Source organism: Leucopleurus acutus (assembly GCF_964270905.1).
Source record: "Leucopleurus acutus genome assembly, chromosome: 9".
NCBI lineage: Eukaryota > Metazoa > Chordata > Mammalia > Artiodactyla > Delphinidae > Leucopleurus > Leucopleurus acutus.
Genome location: NC_139144.1, coordinates 6,226,448 through 6,250,827, shown reverse-complemented (window position 1 = coordinate 6,250,827; position 24,380 = coordinate 6,226,448). Strand labels below are relative to the sequence as shown.

Here is a 24,380-nt window from a genome sequence, read left to right as displayed (position 1 = left end):
TCTGATTGGTGAGCAGTGAGGGAGCTGTTTGTAGAAAACGGCCCTTTATGAGCACAGAACTTCAGGGCAGAGCAGAAGTGGTCCATGCAGGAGAGGCCCCGTGCCCTTCTCACCTGTGCTTACCTGCCCTCAGGGTCCATCCTGCCTGCTGCAGAATCTGGGGCAGTGTGGATTGTGAAATCTGACCTTTTCTGTTATAGACAAGTATGTAAATGACTGGTCCAAATTTTGCATTCATTTCTTATAAATTATTTTTATATATATGTATGTATTATGTAAAATACATACATACATATGCATGCACATATGTACATAGGCGTGTATGCACACACATTTGTATTGGGACTTATATAAATCTTTTGGACTACACACACACACATAACACACACACACACTCCAAGAGAGTCATTAAAATCCAAATGAGTGTTTGGATTTTATAGAAATTTCTGTCCATGTTCGGTAAAGTGTTTAACATTAGACTTTGTTTCAAAAAGAAAAATAATGCAGAAAATCTGGGCTTTGTTCTGGAGCCACAGACCAGGTGTCGTGTCTGACAGTGGTCTCCCTTCATATTCCTCACCTGTTACCTCCTCCGTCATACGGGGCGGATGGATGCTACAAAGAGAGGGACTCTCTTTTAAGAAGCACCACAGACACTTCTCCAAAGAAGACATACAGATGGCCAACAGGCACATGAAAAGATGCTCAGTATCACTAATTAGTAGAGAGATGCCAATCAAAACTATGATGAGGTATCACCTCACACCAGACAGAATGGTCATCATTAAAAAGTCTGCAATAACAGCAAATGCTGGAGAGGATGTGGAGAAAAGGGAACCCTCTTACACTATTGGTGGGATTGGTGCAGCCACTATGGAGAACAGTATGGGGGGTCCTTTAAAAAGCTAAAAATAGAATTACCAGATGATCCAGCAATCCCACTCCTAGGCATATATCTGGAGGAAACTCTACTTTGAGAAGATACATGCACCCCTATGTTCATAGCAGCACTATTTGCAACAGCTAAGACACAGAAGCAACCTAAGTGTCCATTGACAGACGAATGGGTAAAGATGAGGTACATATATACAAAGGAATATTACTCAGTCATAAAAAAGAATGAAATAATGCCATTTGTAGGAACATGGATGGACCTAGAGATTATCATACTAAGTGAAGTAAGTCAAAGACAAATACCATGTGATATATCACTTATATGTGGAATCTAAAAAAAAAAAATGATACAAATGAACTTACTTACAAAACAGAAACAGACTCACAGACATAGAAAACAAACTCAAGGTTACCAAAGGGGAAGGGTGGAAGGGATAAATTAGGAGTTTGGGACTAACAGATACACATACTACTATATGTAAAATAGATGACCTGTTGTATAGCACAGGGAACTATACTCAATATCTTGTAATAACCTATAATGGAAAAGAATCTGAAAAAGAATATATCACTCTATATATCTATATCTATCAATCAATCTAGCTAGCTAGCTAGCTAACTGAAACTAACACAACGTTTTAAATCAGCTATACTCCAATTAAAAAAGAAGCACCATGAATAGATAGTTGGTTTGAGCAGAAAACTCATATATATGAAGGCTTGATCAGTTCTGAGTGGTCTGATCTGGGGCTATTGTAAGGCTGAGGGCAGCGGGGAAGGTGAATCAGAGCTCTTTTGACTGTTCTTTGACGACCCCCATGATGGGGATGGTCACTTACAAACGTGCACATTTCCCTGCGATGCAGACCCAGTTTCCCCTCTTGCATTTACAAGCTTGGTGACCCTGATCTGGCCCCCGACGGCTTGCTCCATTTCTGCATCCGGAAAAGTGGACGTTTTCAATGAGCCAGTCCTCAAGGGCCCCTGCAGCGTCCTCCATCCGTCCACACCCCTCAGCTCATCCGTATCACCTTCCAGATCACTTTGAAACTTCCAAACGGATGAGACACAACCTCTCCTGTGTTTTTATTCATATCTAAGTCGTAGTAAATGAGAGTAAATTGAAACAAAATAAACTCCACGCTCAAATTGCCATCCGCTTAGAACCACGGCTTCTAGGTCTTAACTGGCGTGTTTTCTCCAGGCCTGGCTGCGAGCCAGGCGGGGCATCTTGGGGGTCTTGGCTGATGGGAACACGATCAGGAAAACCAAGTGATCTTGCCCTGCCCTGCAGCCCATCCTTCCGCAGTGCCTGCCAGTCTCAGACCTCACAGAAGGCCCCATCAGTCCAGAATCTCCGAGCCTCACCTTTGAGATTAGACCGTCTGGTTGGGGCCCAGCTCAGAGCCGGGCAGCTGTGGGCTGTGGCCTCTCAGTCCCCTTGGGGCGGCTCTGTGCCCCGAGCCCGAGCCTCAGTCCTGGGGCTGGTGACCAGCCCCTCCCCCTGTCCAGGAAGAGAAATGAGAGGCTGAATCTCTGATCCAGTCTCACCGTGGTGTGGCTGGCACAACATCCTGTGTGCCAGTGATGTGTTCTCGCTCCCTCAACTCTCAGGCACTGTCATATCCTGCACTTGCTACATCTGTGTCACATAGCAGTCAATTCTAGAAACATCAGAGGTACAAACATACATGTTGGGGCATATTGTCCACATATAGCTTTACTCTGCGGTACAGAATATTTTGCTACAGGCTCTGGGCCTAACAGAGGGTTTTGGTGCAATTAACTGTGAACCCTACGTGCACGCGTGTTTCCGGGGGGATGCATGTCTCACCACTGAAGCCGGTCCCCTCGCTGGTTTGGATGTCGTGTGATGTGGGGACCGCTGATTGGCCTGGCTGAGCCACCTGCATGAAGCTGAGAGGCCTGGTTCCTGGGACTAAAACCGGAGCCTTTGCCACTGACAGAATGCAGGGATTCAGGGGCTTGGTTTTTGCTTCACTGGGAGAATGCATGTCACAAAGGCTCCGACTTCCACGTCTGCCTTCTCGAGTTGGAATATGAAATTCTTGCTTAGCAGATGAGCAGTCCACCGATTTTTACCTGGTTTGGGTTGGTATCTTGGTGGCAGAGTTTGTAAAATCCAGTCCACGTTTTTCCACCAGTGGTGTGGTGGTCCAGCAGTTGGCAGCGGTGTGGGGAAATTAACTTTTCAGTCCTTCAGCAACACCTCAACATCTTTTCTTCTGGCCGTATCTGTGTGCCTTGGAAGACAAGAACAGGATGAGCGGATGACAAAGGCCTGGAGTGGCCTTCGGAGTGTCATCGATCGATGAATAATGGTCACAGTGGTTGTGGTGGCACTGAGGGTGCCAGGCTTGGCCATCTGAGTCATCTTCCATCTGCAGATGGGGAAACTGAGGCCCAGTACGCCCCCACGACGGCGTCCTTAAGCTCTACTCTGCTGGCTCTCAAGTGTGGTCCCCACAGCTTAAGGATCCCAGGGTGGGGGGTGCTTGTTGAGTGGGGAGCGCTGGGCCCCATGCCCAGAGTCTCCCATATGGGCATCTGGTGCGGCCCGAGGTCCCAGGGATGCCGCTGCCACCAGTTCTGCCTTGCCCTGGAGACCGTGGCCCTTGGCTGCGTTGTCACCATCCCGACTGGCCTGGGCTTTGGTGCCCCATCGGGAACTCCAGAACATCCTTTCTAGCTCGAAAATCCCGCTGAAGAAAACCCCAGGAAATGGAGAAGATTGAGGAGTTAGAAGTCAAGAATAAAAAAAAACAATAGAAGAAAAAACAGGTCCCCTAGAGAATGTAATGAAAAAGGAAAACATCCTGTTTGAGGTAGAGGAAGAAAAATCTGGGGACATGGGTCATGGAGGAGCTGACTTGGTTATTTCAGATGTCCCCTGGGTAAACCATCACTGTTACTCCACGTTCTGGAAAGGAGTGGGCTCCTCAAGCCGGGAAGCTGTTGATGTAGTTTATTTAGTTTGTGTTTTTACCGCCACCCTCATAATTCTTAAAGCAGATGTTTAGCACAGATGTCGCAGTCCCGAGAGCCGTGCTGTCCGGTCTGATGGTCATAAACCAGGCATGGCCGTCAGGCACGAGGCATGTGGCCGGTGCAAGCTGAGATGTGCCGTGATGTGCACAGTGCATTTTGAAGGCTTAGTACCAAAACGAATGTAAAACACCTCATTAATAATGTTATATGGATTATGTGATGGAATACTAATATTTTAGATCTATTGGGTTAAATAAAACATTATTAAAATCAATTTCACCTGGTTCTTTTTGGTGCAGCTGTTGGAAAATGCAAAATTACGTAAGTAGTCCCTTTATTTTTTGTTGCACAATACTGCCCTAGAACTTCTGGATTTATTCGGGGTTTTTTTGTTTTGTTTTGTTTTGTTTTTACTATACTAAAGATTATAAGAACCTTTAGAGATTTCCTAAACCCAACTGGAGGCTCTGGGTGGCTCAGCACGCTTTGAGAGAAATAGTTTTGCTCTCTTATAAGAACTAAAGTTTAAGACTAGAGTAAAAAAAAATCATTTGTTGATATTTTTAAAGTACTTAATCTAATGTTTCATATGCTGAAAAATAACTTAGTACTTTTTTTTTTTCCCCAGAAACCTTTAGAAAATCATCACTTGGCAACGGTGAGACAGATAAAGAGAAGAAAAAAATTCTGGGATTTTTCAAAGTTAATAAAAGAAGCGATAGTAAGGTAATTGATTCAGTATCAAATATCAATCAAATTGACATATGATTCTGCATTCTGTACAGACAGTTTCTCGAGATGTTTGTCCTCAGCCTCTCTTGGAATTTGTCTAAATACACGTAGGAGTCCTCACTCCTTCAGGAAGTAGGGTGCGTGTCGTGTCAGTATGCACAAATGCCTCTCACATCCCACACTTGGTTCCTAAAACAGTGGTCTTGGGTGATGGTGTTTAATTCACCAGCAGAACACGAAGCCATGCACCCTCTCTGCTGGTACCGGCACAGTCCTGGAAGGAGGTTGAAGCTCAGTAAACAGCCTCTGGATGAATGGATAAGTGAATGCATGGTACGGTTAAGTTTATATAAATACCCAATATCCCGACAAATGAACCAAATCTTCAGAACTTGTACAACCTGGTGCAGCCTCAAGGAGCTGCCCAGGGGCCGCTTTGTGGAGAAGAACATGAGTTGTTGAGTGGGTCCATTTGCCAGTAAATTTTAGATGTTCCCTGCTCCTCCCCATATGATTTGGGAACATGCTGAATAAGTTAATTTTATTGATCTGGTTGGTCTTAGTTAATAAATCCTAAAACCATAATTTGGGTACAGTGTTATAAAGTCATAGTACAGAGAGTAAAAATGAACACGTTTAAAATCATCTTTGAACCCTCAAGCTATACAGGCCTTCTAACTACCAAGAAAGGAAAATGCTTGTGACCTCTATTGTGTTGGTTTAAAAAGGTTTATTTTGCTGGGTCAAGTATTTTCTCTTAACTAGTAGATGGCACTAAAAAAGACAGAACCATCGTGGGGAACGTTAGTCTTTAATCCGCCAGCCGGGTTTGGAAGCGTCCGCCGTCCACGGAGCGGTAGAAGAGGCCTGAGTAGGGTGGACGCACATTGGTCCAGAGCCCTCTCTGCCCATTGCATGGCCCTTGCATCTGTGCACCAGCCTGCACGTGTCCTGACCTTCCGGAGCCCACGGGGTCAGAATTACCATCCACCCCGTGTTCCTGATGAGGACGCTGGGGCCCAAAGAAATAAACTTGCCCAGGGTCCTGGGGTTAGATCCCGGGTCAGCTTGTGGTTCGGAGGTGAGAGGTCGGTGAGAACGCTGGGTGGAAGCTGGCAGCCCAGAGAGAAGTTGCCACCTGAACTAGTGAGGGGTCCCTGTCCTCAGGAGTCTGTCAAACTCCAGTGCATTGCTCTTGACCACCTGATGCTTTGATTGTGGATTCTTGATTCTCTTATTACTGATTGTGTGTGTTTCCCCCCGCTTCCATGTGTCCTTTGAAAATCTCTGCTCCGTGTGTGTCTCTACTTAAGATCTTCTGTGCCCTCACCCCACCATCCTGTCCCCCTCCTCTTCCCTCCTCCCCCATCCTTTCCTTTCCTGCCAGAATTCCTTGAAATTACAGATTCAGTTTCACATTTGAAGTTCCCTTCACTCTATTAATGTTGGGTTTCTGGTTCCTGTCATCTTTTTAAAAATATTTTATTGAGGTATAGTTGATTTACAGTGTTGTGTTAATTTCTGCTATACAGCAAAGTGACTCAGTTATATATACATATATTCTGTTTCATATTCTTTCCCATTATGGTTTATCACAGGATATTGAATATAGTTCCCTGTGCTGTACAGTAGGACCTTGTTATTTATCCATCCTATATAATACAGTTTGCATCTGCTAATCCCAAACTCCCACTGCATCCTTCCCCCACCCCTTGGCAACCACAAGTCTGTTCTCTATGTCTGTGAGGCTGTTTCTGTTTCATAGATAGGTTGGTTTGTATCATACTTCAGATGCCACGTATAAGTGATATCATATGTCTGACTTACTTCACTTAGTATAATCTCTAGGTCCATCCATGTCGCTGCAAATGGCATGCTTTTATTCTTTTTGATGGCTGGGTAATATGCTTCCTGACATTTGAGGTCAGTTTGCTGGGACTGCAGGCACCACTGGCCTCTTGGGTTCTCACTATTCTAATTCACAGAAAATCTACCCTTTCCTCACACCAAGATCTCAAGAGCCCTTCTTCTTGTATCTTCCTGCTTTTGAGACATGAAACTGCCAGCGAAGTCAGTAGGAAATCTAGAAATGCCTTTGTTTCAAGCAGCATAAGAGCCAAGTGCATGTGATGGTCTAGCAGAGCATTCTCCAGGAGAGTCTGAAACACCTGTGAAAGTGCCACAGATGGTGAGGAAGCCTGGTCTGTGGGTCCCAGGGGCTTTCCCTCCGCCCTACCCCACCTTTCTTCGGTCTTAGACTGGCTAGAAGTGTCTTTCCTTTCTCATACACCTCATCTTTCCCTCTCATTTATTTTATTTCATTTTGCCCTCAACTGCCCTTCTACAGTCGTAACCTTCCTGGATTATTTGTTGTTTGGGGCATTAACCTTTTCCTTCCTTGTTTCTCTCTGTTTTTATTGTTGGAGGTGCTGTGCTAAATGCACCCTCCTTTCATCTTCTATAAACCTGGCGAGAGAGGCCTTATCAACCCCATTGTACAGGTGAAGAAGCCCAGGCTGCACATTCTGAGCAAATCCCAGGGCTAGTGTTGCCAGAATTCGGACCCGCCTGTCTTTCCAGAGCCGTGGCTCTCACCGTCCACACACTGTACGCTGCCTGGCAAGCCTGGGTCTCAGGTTTTCTTCATTAATAGCAGGAGGGTTTGGAGTAAATTATTTCTTTTATTTTTAAAAGTTTTATAAATTTATTTATTTGTTTTTGGCTGCGTTGGGTCTTTGTTGCTGCGTGCAACAGCAAACATAGGCTTTCTCCAGTTGCGGTGAGCGGGGGCTACTCTTCGTTGCGGTGCGTGGGCTTCTCACTGTGGTGGCTTCTCTTGTTGCGGAGCATGGGCTCTAGGCGCGTGGGCATCAGTAGTTGTGACACGCAGACTCAGTAGTTGTGGCTCGTGGGCTTAATTGCTCCGTGGCATGTGGGATCATCCCAGACCAGGGCTCGAACCCATGTCCCCTGCATTGGCAGGTGGATTCCTTCCCTGGCAGGCCACCAGGGAAGTCCTGAGTCAATCATTTTTTAAATGATTTCTAAAATCCTGTGATGCCAGATAGTCTACACATGTCTGAGAGCAAAATACTAAGAATGGAGACATTTAAAGTTAAAGTGAGTCTTTATTATCTACTTAAAGGAAAAAACATGCATATGTGTGTGTGAAATCTCAATAGAGAATACGCTTAAAAAGATACCATTTTGGCTGAAGTCAGTGAGGGAAAGTATCCTTCCTTGTTTTAAAACTTTGGTATTTTAATGTTCTTTCAACGTGATAACTTTGTTTCATTTTGACATTATTTATTCTCCTAACCAAGTAGTTCTGAAAATACCTTAGAATCACCTTAAGATCCAGTGTAACAATTGGATTCTTGGGTCACATCCCCAAAGATCCTCATTTGGGAGGGCAGGGTGTGGCCCAGAGCTGTATTTTCCAGGGCACCTGGTGGTTCTCTGTCTGGAGGTCACCACACCATCCAGGGAAACCTTCTTTTAAACCATGAAGTGAGATGTCATTATTGTTCACCTTTTATGGATAGGGAGTGAGGTACCTGGTGAGTTATTTTGATGTGTATCCAGTCGATCAGCAATGCAGTTGTAAACTGAATTTGAAACGTAGAAATCCTCAAAACCTACTGAATTAATTGGTTTTCGGAGCTAATTGATCAGCTCAGACCCACTGCTGTTTTCATATTGCATCTCTTCTAAGCAAAAGAGATGCTCTGGGGAAAAAGACAAAATGGAAACTCACACTCCCTGAGTCATGAATTTCAAAACTGTGGTTGTCAGATCTGTGAGCGCTGCTTAGGGACTATGTTAGAACAGCTTTCAGGTTCCTAAGAATCGTGGCCGTGGATTACAGCTCTTTATGCAGATGCTGCTGCCCTGAGGGACGGCCAGGCTGGCGTGGTTTGCTTTAATAATTGCTAAGGACAACTGTTCTGTGTGATGCTGCTGTCACCTGGAGATGACGGGGGTCCTGCTTCTGTTCCAGGCAGAGCAACTCAGGCAGCCGGGGGCAGACAGCGATGAGGATGCCTCCAAGTCCGCACTGGGAAGGGGCTCGAACGTGAGTACTAACACCGCAGGGGCTTCGCGCTAACCTCGTGGGGCTTCTGGCAGCTTTGCACCACCTTCCGGGAAATGAAATTATAGATTAGTTGTTTTTTGTTTTGTGGATTTTTATAAACTAGATAGTTGCACAGAGCGTCACGTGGCTTCTTTTTTAGTTGCCCGTGGTGCATTCAGAAGATGAGGAATGTGTTACTTTCCGAATGTGTTAGTTTCCAGTTCTCCAGCCCCAGCCGGCGTGATGGGGAGGGCCCTTCATTAGAGTAACTGAGTTACACCGTCTGAAACCACTTCCCTGCATTCTCAGGAGCAGCTGATGGTTTTGGAGCCACACAGCCTGTTTCCTAAATTCTGCAGCCCTACGTTGAAAGAATTTTTTAAAACTTTCTGTGCCCTCGCATTTCAAAGTTGGCATATAAAAAGCTTCTTCATAATTTTAAATACTTGAAGGAAAATATTTCATAGCATCTTATAAATATTGACATTTTAAATGTATCTAATAAAGTTTGATACGATCACTTTAAAAATCACATAGATACATAGACAAATCACAGAGACAAACTCTTCTATAACAATAAAACATGTTGCATTATTCTTCTTTTTTCTTGACTTCACATTTCCGTACTGGTCCCATGTAAAATTGTATTCTATTCAATATATATTTTGTTTTTAAAAGCCAGTTTTAACTAGTTGAAATGAAATGTGATACAAAACAAGAATGTCTATCTAAATTAGGTTTTTAAATTTCATGTGATCATAAAACTGTGGGTAGGAAAATACTCTTCTAGATTGAGTTCTTATTACAATTGCAAATAAATATAAACAATATAAATATATTAACAACTGCTGATATGTAATTGTTAAGCGTGAAAAGGAAATCTTTCTTGAAAAGATATCTTTTAATAAGATGAAAGGTAATTTTAAAATTTATTCCATATACCCATGAATGAACATAATTTATGGATAAAACCAGAAAAGCTTCAACATTAATTGTGTGACTCTTTCTGTTTTTATTGGTTTAAACCCTGAGGAAATATTTTGCATAAATAAGTACAAGAGGATGAAAAAGGTTACTGCTGTAACAGTGCCTTTCAATTCTTTGAAGTCCTTCTGGTCAATCACATAGTGATCTATTATCAGATATTATTTTGATTGATCTTTTATCTGTACCTGACTAGGTTCTCATTTAATTGGTCAATAGCCAAGATTTGGAAGCCATTTGACTTGCTAGGTCGGTTGTTACTCAATCACACGAAAGTTATTGACTTCTGGGAGGTATAAGAAAAACACTTTATCAAGATTTCTCAGATAATAATTACACTCATTACGCAGAGGCACTTTGTCTTTTTTAAAAGTAATGTTTGAAGACATCTCTCCCAAAGGAACAAATACAGTAGAAATCCAATAATATATGTTGTGAAAAAAATTTTTATTCATAAAGTATAATATACATATAAAGAAGTATTATCATTAAGTGTGATATAGTTTCTGAAATTGTATAAATTGTTTCTAGATACTTAAAGTAAATCAAAATGAGCAATTTGACATCATAACTCTTCTTTTCATTCATGTTATATTTTTCAGAAGTCTCAAGTTAGAATTACATGTGTCCCAGCTACTGATTTTACTAACATGTTTATCTGAGCTAAGGGATAGCAAAGCTGACCATTTTTAAAAATTGAGATATAATCAACATACAACATTGTATTAGTTTTAGACATACAACATAATGATTTGATGTATGTATATATTGCAAAAGGATTACCACAATTAAGTTTAGTTAACATCCATCCACCCAAAAAAAAAAAGTGTGACTGTGTGTGCTGATGGATGTCACAGGCACTTTCTAAACCTAATATATCATCAGTAAGTTTTGAGGAAAATGACATATTGTCAGTTTTCACTGAGGAAATTGACATATTGTCAGTTTTCACTCACTTTTGCCAAAATAGTGTTTTTTAGTGAATGTTAAAAATCTCATCCCAGGGCTTCCCTGGTGGCGCAGTGGTTGAGAGTCCGCCTGCCGATGCAGGGGACACGGGTTCGTGCCCCGGTCCGGGAAGATCCCACATGCCGCGGAGCGGCTGGGCCCGTGAGCCATGGCCGCTGAGCCTGCACGTCCGGAGCCTGTGCTCCGCAATCGGAGAGGCCACAACAGTGAGAGGCCCGCGTACCGCAAAAAAAAAAAAAAAAAAAAATCTCATCCCAAACTTTAAGTCTATTTTTGTCAGGATCTTAGGTTTATAGATTTAGCCCATTCGATTTATGGAGAGTGTCTGCCATATAAATTAATTAGCAAACTGGGCCCTTATTTTCCAATCAAAAAGCCAAATCACATTTACTTTTAGTTAAAAAAAAAAGTCAAGTCATATTTTTAGTTTGAGTAAGTGTGTTAATATGTATCCTCCTGACAATTATCAACCTCAGTTCTGAATCTAAAGGTAGCAACCGTGGATTCTCAGTTTCTCATCCATCACTTTAAAAACATAGGAGTTTAATGCCCTGGACTTGACGCTGTTTTCCCTTTTGATTCCCATATTTTAATGCTCTTTGAAAATCAGCTCTCAACTTTCCTGACAACCAAATCTTGCTGGTTTCCAATAAGAAGGATTTAACTCGTGGTGGGAACTCAGGCCGGGCTGGAGCCTGGGGTGACCGCAGCTCGTCCATAGAAACGCATGTGACCAGTATTCTCATCTGACCCCAAATTAACCTGAGTACAATTACATAATGAGAAGGTCTCTTCTTCAGCTGTATAATCTTCAGCAAGTCTTTCCTTACCATAACCACATCAGCAATGCTGCTTCTTTGCTATAAAACAGACTTAAATCCACTGAGAATGGTTTAAAATGTCCGTGGACTCAATTAGTCTGTAAGGCTTATCTTTTGTCAGCTTCAATTTTGGCCACAGATTGTTGGAAAATGTCTTCTAATATTTCACACACTCTGCCAGCAAACTTTGTGTCTGAGTAGAGGATCTGTTCAACTACCCTGAAGGGCTTGACCCCTCACACCTCTTTGGTTATTACAACATGCCAGGAGTTATTACTTTTTCTACAGCAATGGATGGTAGCATAAGTTTTGCAGTGGGCATTGCTAATTTGTGTGAGATTTTTTTCTTACAAATGCAGCCTAAGAACACATTCATGACATGATAGATAGATAGATAGATAGATAGATAGGTAAACCTAGGCCAAAAGTCCATAGGAAATATCCAAAGCATTTATGAGGAAAATCATAAAATTCTACAAATACACAGAAAAGTAGAGTTGTGCAAATGGAAAGACGGGCCATATTCTTAGACATGAAGACTCCACATCATTATGTCATCAGGTTTGTTGTAGAGCTAAGTGAACTGATTACACAGAGCAGTTTAAGGGAAGCAGGAAGATCATTGAATACAGATATGGAGTGGTCTCTAGGGGGTTTGTTTGTTTTTTTCATTTTTTAAAATCACGTGTGACTTTTACTAGAAATCAAAGTCAATCATGGAATCTGCAGTGTGGTAGATTAACCATTCACCTGGAAATAAGAGTTTACTGGGTTTGAAGGCCTAGGGCAGGATAGCACTTAATAAAATAATGCTGGCCAAAGAGGACGATGCCCACAGCTGCCACTACCTGCCTGCCTGTGCCAGGCCCGTGCTTAGTTCAATTATCTCATTTCATCCTCCCCACATCGCTGTAAAGTAGGTTCAGCCTTCCTTACACAGACGCAGAAATTCCCAGCTTCCGGAGGCCAAGTGGCTGGTCAAATCCGTTGATGTCTGCTTATGTTTCCCAGTGTTTTATGTTCATGTTTATATTTCTTCACGTCTGTGATGTCTGATCTATGTTTGAGATTATGCTTTCTTTTATCAAGCAAGTTGGTGATGTAACATTTCTTAAGAGCGCTGCTCCTGTTTTTATAAATTTCCCCAAGCCCTTGACTCCTAGCTGAGTGCAGGCATCTGCCCTTGGGGTGTAGAGCTGAGCTTTTATTCCCAGGCAGCAGAGGGGACCTCTCTGTCTCCCCTTTCTTCATCTGTATGACGGGCATCACGCCATCCACCCTGCAGCACCCTTGTAAGGATTAGCAATTGTAGAGCTCAGCTAATAACTTTAGGAAGCATTCTGAAATGGTGAGTAAACTGGATCAGAGCTTCATTAGAAACTTTCCAGATAGTATTGTTATTTTTCCTTGAGAAAATGCAACTAGTTTCTTATATTTGTAACCTGAAGAGTCGGAAGAGAATAGACCCGCATTTAAAAAAGATTATCCTAAGGTATGTAGGTAGTCAGATAGTAGTCAGATCTTTCCTGGAAAGATTACTTTTATGTAAACTAACGTTTAGTCTATTCCAAGATACATTTTCATTTTCTTAATCAAAGGACCCTTGAATCAGAGTGAATATAAACACCTCACGAATAATTTCAAGCGGTTTTCCTGGAATTTGGCATTTTCCGGGAAACTGTCCCTTCTCTGAGCATGCGTGACATCCTACAGATCTGGACCCTGAGACACATGGAGGGAACGTGGTCAGGGTCCACAGGATGTGATTAGCGGCGAGGTGGGAATGGTCCTCAGGCCTCAGTCTCCATCCTCTGCTCTTTTCCTAAGTCACATAGACAGCAGTATGAACTCTGCACCAGATGCGCCAAGACACCTGTAATCCAGCGCACAGAAATGCCACACGCGCAGAATACGGTAGCATCTGGTAAGGTGGTCAGTAATGCTCTGGTGTAGGAAGAGGAGGACCCGAGTTCTTAATCTGCTTCTGTTATTAACTCTGGGATTTTGGGCAAATTGTAAAACGAACTGTAGTGACTGACCTTTTATAGGCCCCTGGCCTTCATTTAAACGCTATAAATTTGACCAATCTAAAAATGTATCAACGTGAGCCATACCAGATACCATTGTGTTGCTTATTACCACTGTTCTAAAATCTTTTGGTGAATGATTTTTAAAAAGCATTGCCTCAATTTAAAAAAATCATCTGGGGCCATGTTTCCCCTGTTCAGGCAGTTATGGAAGGTTTCCATCATCCTAGGAGTTGCTCACCACGTTCTGAAGTGATTCTCGACCCAAAGCCTGAATAAGCTTTTGGGGTCCACGTTGAAATGTCCCCGCAGAGTCATCTGGCCAGGATGGCGGCGGCTGCTGTATTGCAGTCCTGCCCTTAGGAGCCCAAGAAGTTGAGAGGGATGCCACTTTCCGAAAAAGTTATTAAAAACTAAGCTCCATAATTTAGTGCCCTGAGCCCCACGCTCATCAGAGAGCCTGTATTTCTCCCCAGCTTGCACGGGCCTGTTAAGAGTCCCGTCCCAAGTGGATGATAAAGAGCGGGCCCCTCCAAATGCGTGTCGTCAGACCCGCCACAAGGGGGCAGTGTTTGTCCAGACACAGCGAGTCCTGCTGAAACCCCTGGCCTGACAAAGCTAAAATTTGCTGTTTTTTGAGCATTCACAAAACCGAGGGATGAGCCACGTTTGGGATATAGAACTAATTTTTGTTATACATCCATTTTGAAGAGATATTTTAAAAGTTTAGTGTATACCTTTCAAAAACGGTTTATAGTCAAGATTATAAAATAAGTACCATATGGAAAGTTTTAAATGGGGAGTGAGGGAGTCACATGGAATGCCAACAGCCCAACACCATTTCTCGTCACTTTGTATGTTCTCTTGAGCCTTTCTGGTGCCTAAGGCCAACTGTGATGTACACAGTGCTGTGCTTTTTTCCTTTAGCATCATGTCGTTTACAATTCGCTCCGGTACAACAATGGTCTTTTAACTTTTTAAAGGTTGTATATGATCATCCAGGAAGAGGGGAAAGTGTGGCTTTTGTTTCTGTTTGCTTGAATCTGGATTCTGCCTTTAGCACGTACAACTCTGTGACCTTTACAGCCTCCCCTCCCCCGTGTGTGCAATGGGTTTGTCATCATCACTCCCAGGGCTCCTGGCACTCGCTAAGCTGCATCACTCTGGCCCGTTACTTGTTGCTTTTTTTTCTCTGGAACTATAAATAATGAGAGGATCATCTTCGTCCCCAGAGCCCATATTCATTTGGGGACTTTTCCTTATAATAGAGACTTGCAAAGGTATTAGGGAATCAGAGGGTGAGACAGTTTTACGGCTTTCAAGACAACATATGTTTCCACGTTGCTTCCCCAGAGGGTGGTACCACCAGCAACAAATAACAGTACTTATAGCCACTCAGGTTTTCATTTCAGATCCAGTGTCTTGGATATGAAACTTCTATCAAAGAGTGGAAAGGGCGCAGACCCAAAAATGTAATTTAGAAAAATGATCCTAAACTTCTTTGCCTACCTGTTTGCCCATTCGCAGTAGTTTTTAAAGTTTTCATGCCACGTGCTCTCCAACGCAAATCTGGAAACTGTCAGAGGAAGGTTTTGTTTTTAAAGCCTCAAGGAATTTTTATCCAAAACACTGGATTCTTAGAATGGGAATAATATATTCTAACTAGAGCCTAAAAGGTTGATTGAAGGGCCTCATGCCAATACTTCGTTCTCAAAGTGAAAAGAAGAAATGTAGACGTTTAACCTCTTAGCTGAGGATTCAATGTTTGTAGGGAATGAGCGGTAAAAAACGTCCCTTTCAAAATACTGATTTTCCTTATTTCCCTTAAAGCATGAGTATCTATTTTTTCCTAATGTCCGTATTTCTTTTGTGACCTTCTCCTGCGCTTGGATGGACAAGCAGAGATCCGTAGAATTGCAGTTGCCTGCACACAGCTTGGTTGAGAGAATGGCATTCAAGTTGCTTCTCAGACTAGGTAGCAGAGAGAAGCAGACCCCTGGCCCCTCCATGCCCTCTCCACTTGGGGAAAGGCAGCTTGTCATCCCAGTGGCTTAGCCCCAAACCTTGGAGGCCCCCTTTGCTTCCTCCGTTCTCCACGCTCCATCTGCTATCCAGCTCAAGGCCCACCTGCTACCTTCAGAATACATCCCGAATCCCACTGCCTCCCTCTTCCCCGTGGTCACTTCTCCTGCTGGCCTCCCCGTGGCCTCTCTCCCAGCCTCGTCCACGGCCTCCTTTCTGGCCTCACTGCTTTGGGTGCAGCCTTGTGCACTTAGCAGGCAGAGCGAGGCTTTGTGAAGGGGGATCCTGGCCAGACGCCTGATGACCACTGCGGTGGTGGCCTCGCCTCACTCAGCCTGAGACCGTCCTCCACAACCTGCCACCCCCAGACACTCTCCCTGCCTCCTCTCATCCGGGGAGCATCCCCTGGGATTCCAGACAGGGTATTCTGGAGTCTCAGCCCAGACTGACAAGTGGTGAGCCTGGAGCCTCTCCGGGTGTGTGCATCCAACTTCTCTCAGACCCTTGCCCACCTGCTTCATTGCATCCGCCCCAGCGCTGTGCTTCGTCTTCTTCCTGAGCATCTCTTGGCCCCTGAGCTCCATGCTCTTCTTTTCCAGCTTCTCCCAGTTCTTACAGGCGATGGCAGTGCAGCTGGGGCTGCCACCTGCCACACCCCCTCTGTTCCAAACACAGGAGGCCGCTTGCCTCTCTCCATCTGTTCGCCGTGCATCCTCCAACGACTGCACGTATGTTCGAGGCCCTGCCCCAAGGTGACCTGTATCGGATGCCCCCCGGCCTGGTTTGCCCACCCTGGAGCCTGGGGTCCTCCTGAAGGCCCCACTCCTGGCCTCCTTCTCTCCTGGTGTGGTTTGGGCTGGATTTCTTCTCCCTTCACTGTGTCCTTTGCTGCCTCTTCCCATCTTGTCATATTTTCTTGATGTCTCCATCTGAATTGTGCCCCAGTTGACCTCGATTCCTTCCTTTACTTCCTGCGGAGCTGATTACAGGTCTGCACTCCCAGTGGTAGTGGGGAGGCCCTAACTTCCCTCTGCTACACAGGTCAAGGCTCCCCCCTTAGACACAGAACCCGCTGTCAGGGCCTCTCCCCTTTGCAAAATGTTGGTATAGTTCCAATTTATAAAAGTTGCAAAATAAAATAAATAGTCATGAGTCAACCACCCACGATTAACAGATGTTCACGTTTAGCCCAATTTGTCTCATGTCTTTTTGAGAATTTCTAAGAAATACGACAAATGGAGACACAACTGCCTCTAGAACCATAGCAGACCCCTTTCCCTTTTCCTTCCCCAGGGATAACAGACCTTTTGAAGCTTTTATATTTTAAAAATACAGTAAATGGTTATATGTTCATAAACAGTGCACAGTATGTCTGTCTGTTTTAGCGATGTATGTAATGATTTATTTTCCCAGGTCTGAATTTTTTTAAAAATTGTATTGAAGTATAGTTGATTCTCAATGTTTTCTTTAATTTCTGCTGTACAGCAAAGTGACTCAGTTACACATATTATCTGTTCTTTTTCATATTCTTGTCCATTGTGGTTTATCACAGGATGTTGAATATAGTTCCCTGTGCTCTACAGTAGGACCCTGTTGTTTATCCATCCTGTATATGCTAGTTTGCATCTACTAACTAACCCCAAACTCCCAATCCTTCCGTCTCTCTCCATCACTCCCCCTTTGGCACCAAAAGTCTGATCTCTGTGTCTGTGAGTCTGTTTCTCTTCTGTAAATAAGTTTATTTGTGTCATATTTAGGATTCCACATATAAGTGATATCATATGGTATTTGTCTTTCTCTGTCTGACTTACTTCACTTAGTGTGATAATTTCTAGGTCCATCCATGTTGCTGCAAATGGCATGATTTCATTCTGTTTATGGATGAGTAGTATTCCATTGTCTATATGTACCACACCTTCCCAAAGTCTGAATCTTCACTCATAGAATAAGAAAGGTTAATGTCGAGAAAAAAACAGACAAGGAAGGACAGACGGGAGGGACCGGAGCGGGGAAGCAAAGGAAGAAGATGCAGGATGCCTCACACAGTAATCCCTCGCCCCTCTGCCCCTGCCCGAGCCCCTCTCTGGGCAGATTTCACCAAGGCTCTGCGGTAGGAGACCAGGGGGCCACCGGACACTTGGGCTACAGCAAGGAGCCAGGCTACGCCCTGCGTTCAGGAGAGACACACACAGGGGTGCCCCCCACCCCGCGCTACTCAGACTCCAAGCGCAAGGGCATCGCGGGGTCTTGTGAGAATTCTGATTTAGGGGGGCCAGGGATGGGGCCTGTGACTTGGCATTTCTAATGAGCTCCCAGGTGAAGCTCTGTGCTCAGAGCCGAGGCCCCGAGCCCTGGCTCCTGGGTGGAGAGGTGGAGTCGGGCTTAGAGAGAAGCACACAGAGTGGAGGGACAAGTAGGGTCTGCGCTGGGACCAAGTCTGTGAGCTGGTCCACAGGGGACGTGGGGAGGTTGTGCTGCCCGCAGAGGGGAGGGGCCGGGTGCTGCCGGGCGTGTGCGTGTGCAGGTGTGCGCGCGTCAAGGGCAGTTTGCAATGGCTCTAGATTGGAAACACACTGAATATATGACTTCCTGCTTCTCAGTGTCTGACCCTCAGTCTGGGGTGAGAAGGACCAGAGCTTTCTTCTCATCTTGCGGTCGGAATGATGCCCATATTTACCTGGTGAAGAACGTTTGCTGCCCAGATGACACGTTGTGCGTCTATAATTACATCGTAAGCGTAACTCTTGAAGGACAGCCTCCAATGAAGCCTAAGGCTTGCTCGTGACGGTTCCTGCTGGGTGACCCTAGTGAGCTTGGCATCTCCTTTTGGAGGAGACGCTGAGATCAGCCTTCAGGAGGCACCGTTCAGGAATGTCGGCACCGAGCTTCAGACTGAGTTAATCTGATAAACTTGGACAGTGCCTACAGATTGGATATGGGGGATAGAAAAGGGAGAAAAACTAAGAAAAATAAACAGGTGAGAGAGGAGTGTTTTTCCTCCCTGGCTCACATAAAATATATGGCATAGATATTGATAGATGTTTGATCAAAGTATCTGTTAAAGTATAAAAATACATCTTTAGTGATATTTCCTGAGTCGTTTGTCTTTGCTATTTGTTTCCTTTAGCGTGATGGACTTCTGTCATATATTGTCTGGGTGATTTTCTAGCTTTTTATAGCAAAGATACAAGCAAATCATAAATGCAGATGGTTATGAAGGTTGTTTCTTTGAAAATACCATGATTTAAAGAAAAAAAATGTGATTTTCACCTGCATCTGAATCTCCTTGCCCTCTCTGTCTTGGTGTGAGGTGAATCCCATGTGGTTGAGTGGAGGTTGGCAGAGTGGATGCTAGCATCTTCATTACAGGTGACACAGGCCCTCCTCCATGTAAGTCACCATAATGGGACCTAGAACAGATTCTAAACAACTCATGGAGTAAAACTTAAATAGTACCAAGCAGATGTAATGTTCCTCCATTCAGGCTCCCTAAGTCAGGCGTTTACTGGTCTTAGTTGCCAGTCTGTTCAACACACACTACGTCTTAGGTATCTGGCTCTGAGTATTAATTTATGGGGAAAGAGGTTGAAATCTGTACAAATGAAGCTGAGAGTACATATGAACGGTGCAGTCTTTTCATTACCAAGGAGAGCTGTCTTTAAGCTCTATGAGGGCAAGAGCCATTTATCATTATTATTATTATATTTTCATGACTCTATCCCTAGCAACTAGGGCAGTGCCTGGAACCAAGAGGAAGGACCTCATATGTGCCCGCTGAGCGTGTGCATGACATGTTCAGAGTACAGCCAAAGAAAACTGATTTCTGGTTCATTTTGTTACTAGAGACAAACATTTAGTATAAGCAGAGTCAAGTTACACACAGAAAAAAGCAAGTTATTAATGCTGAAGTTTTTGTTTTCCCCCCTTGTAAATAACTTTCAATAAGTTGGCCAATACAAGAACTTTTGTTTTTTTTAAAACCCCACATGTGTTTATTTATTTATTTTGGCTGTGTTGGGTCTTCGTTTCTGTGCGAGGGCCTTCTCTAGTTGTGGCGAGCGGGGGCCACTCTTCATCGCGGTGCTCGGGCCTCTCACTATCGCGGCCTCTCTTGTTGCGGAGCACAGGCTCCAGACGCGCAGGCACAGTAGTTGTGGCTCACAGGCCCAGCTGCTCTGCGGCATGTGGGATCCTCCCGGACCAGGGCTGGAACCCGTGTCCCCTGCATTAGCAGGCAGATTCTCAACCACTGTGCCGCCAGGAAAGCCCAATGCTGAAGTTTATATTCCAAGTTGCGCAGCACTATAAGTTTTATGCAAAGATTTTGAATGATTCCCTCCCTGGAAAGAGGATAGTAGAAAGAATTTCAGAGTAAGAGATGATGTTCCACACTTCTCTTGACAGTTTTGGAGAATTGTTGCTGCCCCCTCCTCTCCTTGACCAGCACGTGTCGGTCAGGGATTGGGAGAAGCTGGCAGGCATGCCCATGGCCACCTTTCCAAACACCTGCCAGACACCAGTGCTACCCCCGGCCCAGCCTGTTCTATGACACACTGTGTCGGAGAGGAGGGTGGGTGCTCCACGGCCATGTGAGTCCCTAAGGCAGAGGTGGGAGAGGAACTTCACTTTAATGTTGCTGATGAGTCACAACAGTCTGGATTGTTTGGTTAAACAACATCGCGCTGAGGTTTTGCTTCCTCCTGTGGAGTAGCGCCTGCCCCATGGGAACTGTGAATGACGTCAGCTCTATGGTACCTGTCATCTGACGCTCTCAAAGCCCCTTCCTATCTTGGCCCCCGTGATGCTACCCAGGGAGCAGCAGTAGCCCCTGCAGGTCCCCAGAGGTGAGGAGAACTTTGCTGTGCTCTCAGGTGCTGTGCCGAGACCGGCATCCCCCGCCGTCTTGAGGATGTCGTGCTCTACCCAGGCTGACGTCTGAGGAGCGAGGTAGACATAGTATTGGGGGCATTTACTTTAGTCTTGAGAAACTGAGACTAGAAGTTAGGGTGCTGTGGTTACAGATGAGAAGATGCGGACCATGTGCGTATCGATTTGCTGTCAGATAATTCTTGGAAATCATCTTCTGGATGATGCAGAGTCAGCAGGACCCATGAGTCAGGTGAGCTGAAGGAGGTTGAGTCTATTGCCTTGTTCCAGAGTAGAATAAAGCTACAGAGCCATTTCTGAGCTGGATGTGGAGGCAGATTATGACCAGGGGTCAAGGGTTAGGAGGTCTGAAAGGCTAGCTGTGGCCACTCCCATTAAGGGGAAGGGTCTGTTGCAGTGTGGGGCATAACACATTGGTCTATACTTGTTCTACATTGTTAGATCCAAACAGTCACCTTCTCGGATTTTCTACTTAAGACTACTGTTTAAAACGGTAGGGAGTCCAACACACAAAAGTCCAGGACCAATCGGCTTCACTGGGGAATTCTATCAGACATTCAAAGAAGAATTACACCAATCCTTCTCAAATTGTTCCAAAAAATAAAAGAGGAGGGGACGCTTCCAAACTCAGTTTACAAGACCAGCATTACCCTGATTCAGACAAAGACACCAACAAGAAAAGAAAATTACAGGCCAATATCCGTGATGAACATGGATGCAAAAATCTTTGACAAAATATTAGCAACAGTACATTAAAAGGATCGTGTACCATGATCAAGCAGGATTTATTCCAGGGATGCAAGGAGGGTTCGGCGTCAGCAAATCAATCAATGTGCTACAGCAGGTTAACAAAATGAAGGATAAAAATCATATGATCATCATAATAGATGCAGAGAAGGCATTTGGCAAAATTCAACATCCATTGATGATTAAAAAAACTCTCAACAAAGTGGGTATAGAGGAAACATACCTCAATATAAAAAAGGCCATATATGACAAGCCCACAGCAAACATCAAACTCAAGGGTAGAACTGAAAGCTTTTCTTCTAAGATCAGGAATAAGACAAGGATGTCCCCCTCACTACTCTTATTCAACATATTATTAGAAGTCCTCATCAGAGCAGTTTAGCAAGAAAAAGAAACGAAAGGCATCCAAATAAGAAAGGAAGAAGTAAAACTGTCACTATTTGCAGATGACATGATACGATATATAAAAAACTGTAGAGACTCCACCAAAGAACTGTGAGAATAAATGAATTCAATAAATTTGCAGGATACAAAGTCAACATACAGAAATCTGTTGTATTTCTATATAGTACTAATAGCAAACTATTAGGAAGAGAAATTAAGAAAACCTATTTACTAATTGCGTGTTAAAGAATAAAATACCTAGGAATAAATTTAACCAAGGATGTGAAAGACCTGTACACTGAAAACTGTCAGACATTGAAGAGAGAAATTGAAGAAGACAAAATAAATTGAGAGATGTTCCATGCTTGTGGACTGGAAGAATTAATATGGTTAAAATACCCATACTACCCAAAGCAACAGACGGATTTATTGCAATCCTTATCAAAATTCCAATCGGCATTTCACATAGAAATGGAAAAAGCAATCCTAAAATTTGTACGTGACCACAAAAGACCCCGAATAGCCAAAGCAATCCTGAGAAAGAAGAACAAAGCTGAAAGCTTCATGCTCCGTGATTTCAAACCATATCACAAAGCTATAGTAATCAAAATATTATAGCATTGGCATGAAAACAGACAAACAGAGCAATGGAATAGAACAGAGAGCCTATTAATAAACCCACTCATATGTGGTCTATTAATTTATAACTAAAGAGTCAAAAATATACAGAAAGAATAGTCTCTTCAATAAATGGTGTTGGGAAAACTGCAGAGCCACATGCAAAAGAGTGAAACTGGACCCACTCTCTTACACTGTGTATAAAAATGAACTCAAAATGGATTAAAGACTTGAATATAAGACCTGAAACCATGAAACTCCTAGAAGAAAAATGGGTGGTAAGCTCCTTGACATCAGTCTTGATGATGACTTTTTGGATTTGACACCAAAAACATAGGTGACAAAAGCAAAAATAAATAAGTGGGACTACATCAAACTAAAAAGCTTCTGCACAGCAAAGGAAACCATCAACAAAATGAAAAGGCGACCTACTGAATGAGAGAAAATTTTTGCAAATCATATGTTCAATAATGGGTTAATATCCAAAATACATAAAGAACGCATACAACTTGATAGCAAAAAAACCCAAAACAATTCCATTAAAAAGTGGGAACAGGATCTGAATAGACAGTTCTTCAAAGAAGACATAGAAATCACCAACAGACACATGAAAAGATGCTCTACATCACTAATCATCAGGGAAATGAAAATCAAAACCACAATGAGATATCATGTCACACCTGATAGGATGGCTTTTATCAAGAAAATAAGAGATAACAAGTGCTAATGAGGATATGGAGAAAAGGGAACCTTCATGTACTGTCGGTGGGAATGTAAATTGGTGCAGCCACTGTGGAAAACAGCATGGAGGTTTCTCAAAAAATTAAAAGTAGAACTACCATATGACCCAAAAATACCACTTCTTGGTATTTATCCAAAGAAAACAAAAATACTAACTTGAAAACATATATGTGCTTCCATGTTCATTGCAGTATTGCTTATAATAGCCAAAATATGGAAACAACCTAAGTGTCCATCAGTGTATAAATGGATAAAGAAAATGTGGTACATATATTCAATGGAACATTATTCAGCCATGAAAAAGAATGAAATCTTGCCATTTGCAAGAACACGGATGATGGACTTTGAGGGCATTATGCTAAGTGACATAAGTCAAAAAGAAAAGACAAATACCATATGATCTCACTTGTACGTGGAATCTAAGTAAATAAGTAAACATACAAATGAGCTCATAGATTCAGGGAATGGATTGATGGTTACCAGAGCATGGGGTGGGGAGTGGATGAAATGGGTAAAGAGAGTCAAAAGGTACAAACTAACAGTTTTAAAAGTTATAAAATTAATGTCATGGGGATGTCACGTACAGCATGGGAACTATAGTTAATAATGCTGTAATGTATATTTGAAATTTGCTAAGAGAGCAGATCTTAAATGTTCTCATCACAAGAAAAACATTCTGTAACTGTGTGTGGTGACAGATGTTAATTAGATTTACTGTGATCATTTTACAATATATACAAATGTTGGATCAATTTTAAAAAAATAAATAAAACAGTAGCATATTTTCCCATCTGTCTGCACGAATTCAGGGCTTTTACTATCTAGGATCAATGGCACGCACATCTTTTGAGGACAGCCACCAAGTTATAAGGGTAGGCTGAGGTGCTGTAACAAGTGGGTCCCCAGATTCAGAGGCTTGGATCGGAAGTTCTCGATTCTGCCCATGGGCCTTCCAGGACTGGAGTTGTCCAGGGATGGAGACCCTAACCTTTCAAGGACACAAGAGTCCAGATGCCCACCATCATCTCCCTGTCCATCCATTTGAAGGAATGACGGTGAAAAGAGGTTTCCACTGGGCAGTCTGGAGTTTGCTTGGACATCACGTCCACTCACGTTTTATTCGTGAAAATGTAATGACGAGGCCACGGACAGCGGCAAGGAGCCTGGGAAGTAGGTCTTGGCTGGCTACCATGTGACAGCACTTGGCTTGAAATCAAAGAAGGGAGACTGGGTTTTGCTGGAAGCTGGTTGTCCCTGATGTTACCCCTGAAGTGGGACCAAGAATTTGGCCTTCCTCCCAAGGCTGCCTCGCTCTCTGCTCTTTCCCTTGACAGGACGAAGGGGGAAGCTCTCAGCAAATGGTCTGAGTTCAAATTAACTTGCTGTTTGCAACACTTTACTCATTTACTTTGTAAGAGAATGTAAGCATCTATATGAGATTTTAGGTAATTGAAAACACGTAAACCGAAA

At 43.5% G+C, this 24,380-nt stretch overlaps 1 protein-coding gene across 2 annotated transcripts in view; it reads left to right on the top strand.

The window, feature by feature from the left end:
* The window catches only part of COBL (cordon-bleu WH2 repeat protein), a 259,101-nt gene that overhangs the window by 102,252 nt on the left and 132,469 nt on the right, over positions 1-24,380 (top strand). Inside the window, exons 5-6 of one of the 2 annotated variants that reach the window (XM_082846930.1) lie at positions 4,532-4,629; positions 8,636-8,710. In XM_082846930.1, coding sequence (XP_082703056.1) covers positions 4,532-4,629; positions 8,636-8,710 — 173 coding nt within the window. The remainder of the gene's footprint in view (positions 1-4,531; positions 4,630-8,635; positions 8,711-24,380) is intronic. The other variant, XM_082846931.1, reaches the window with a different exon arrangement.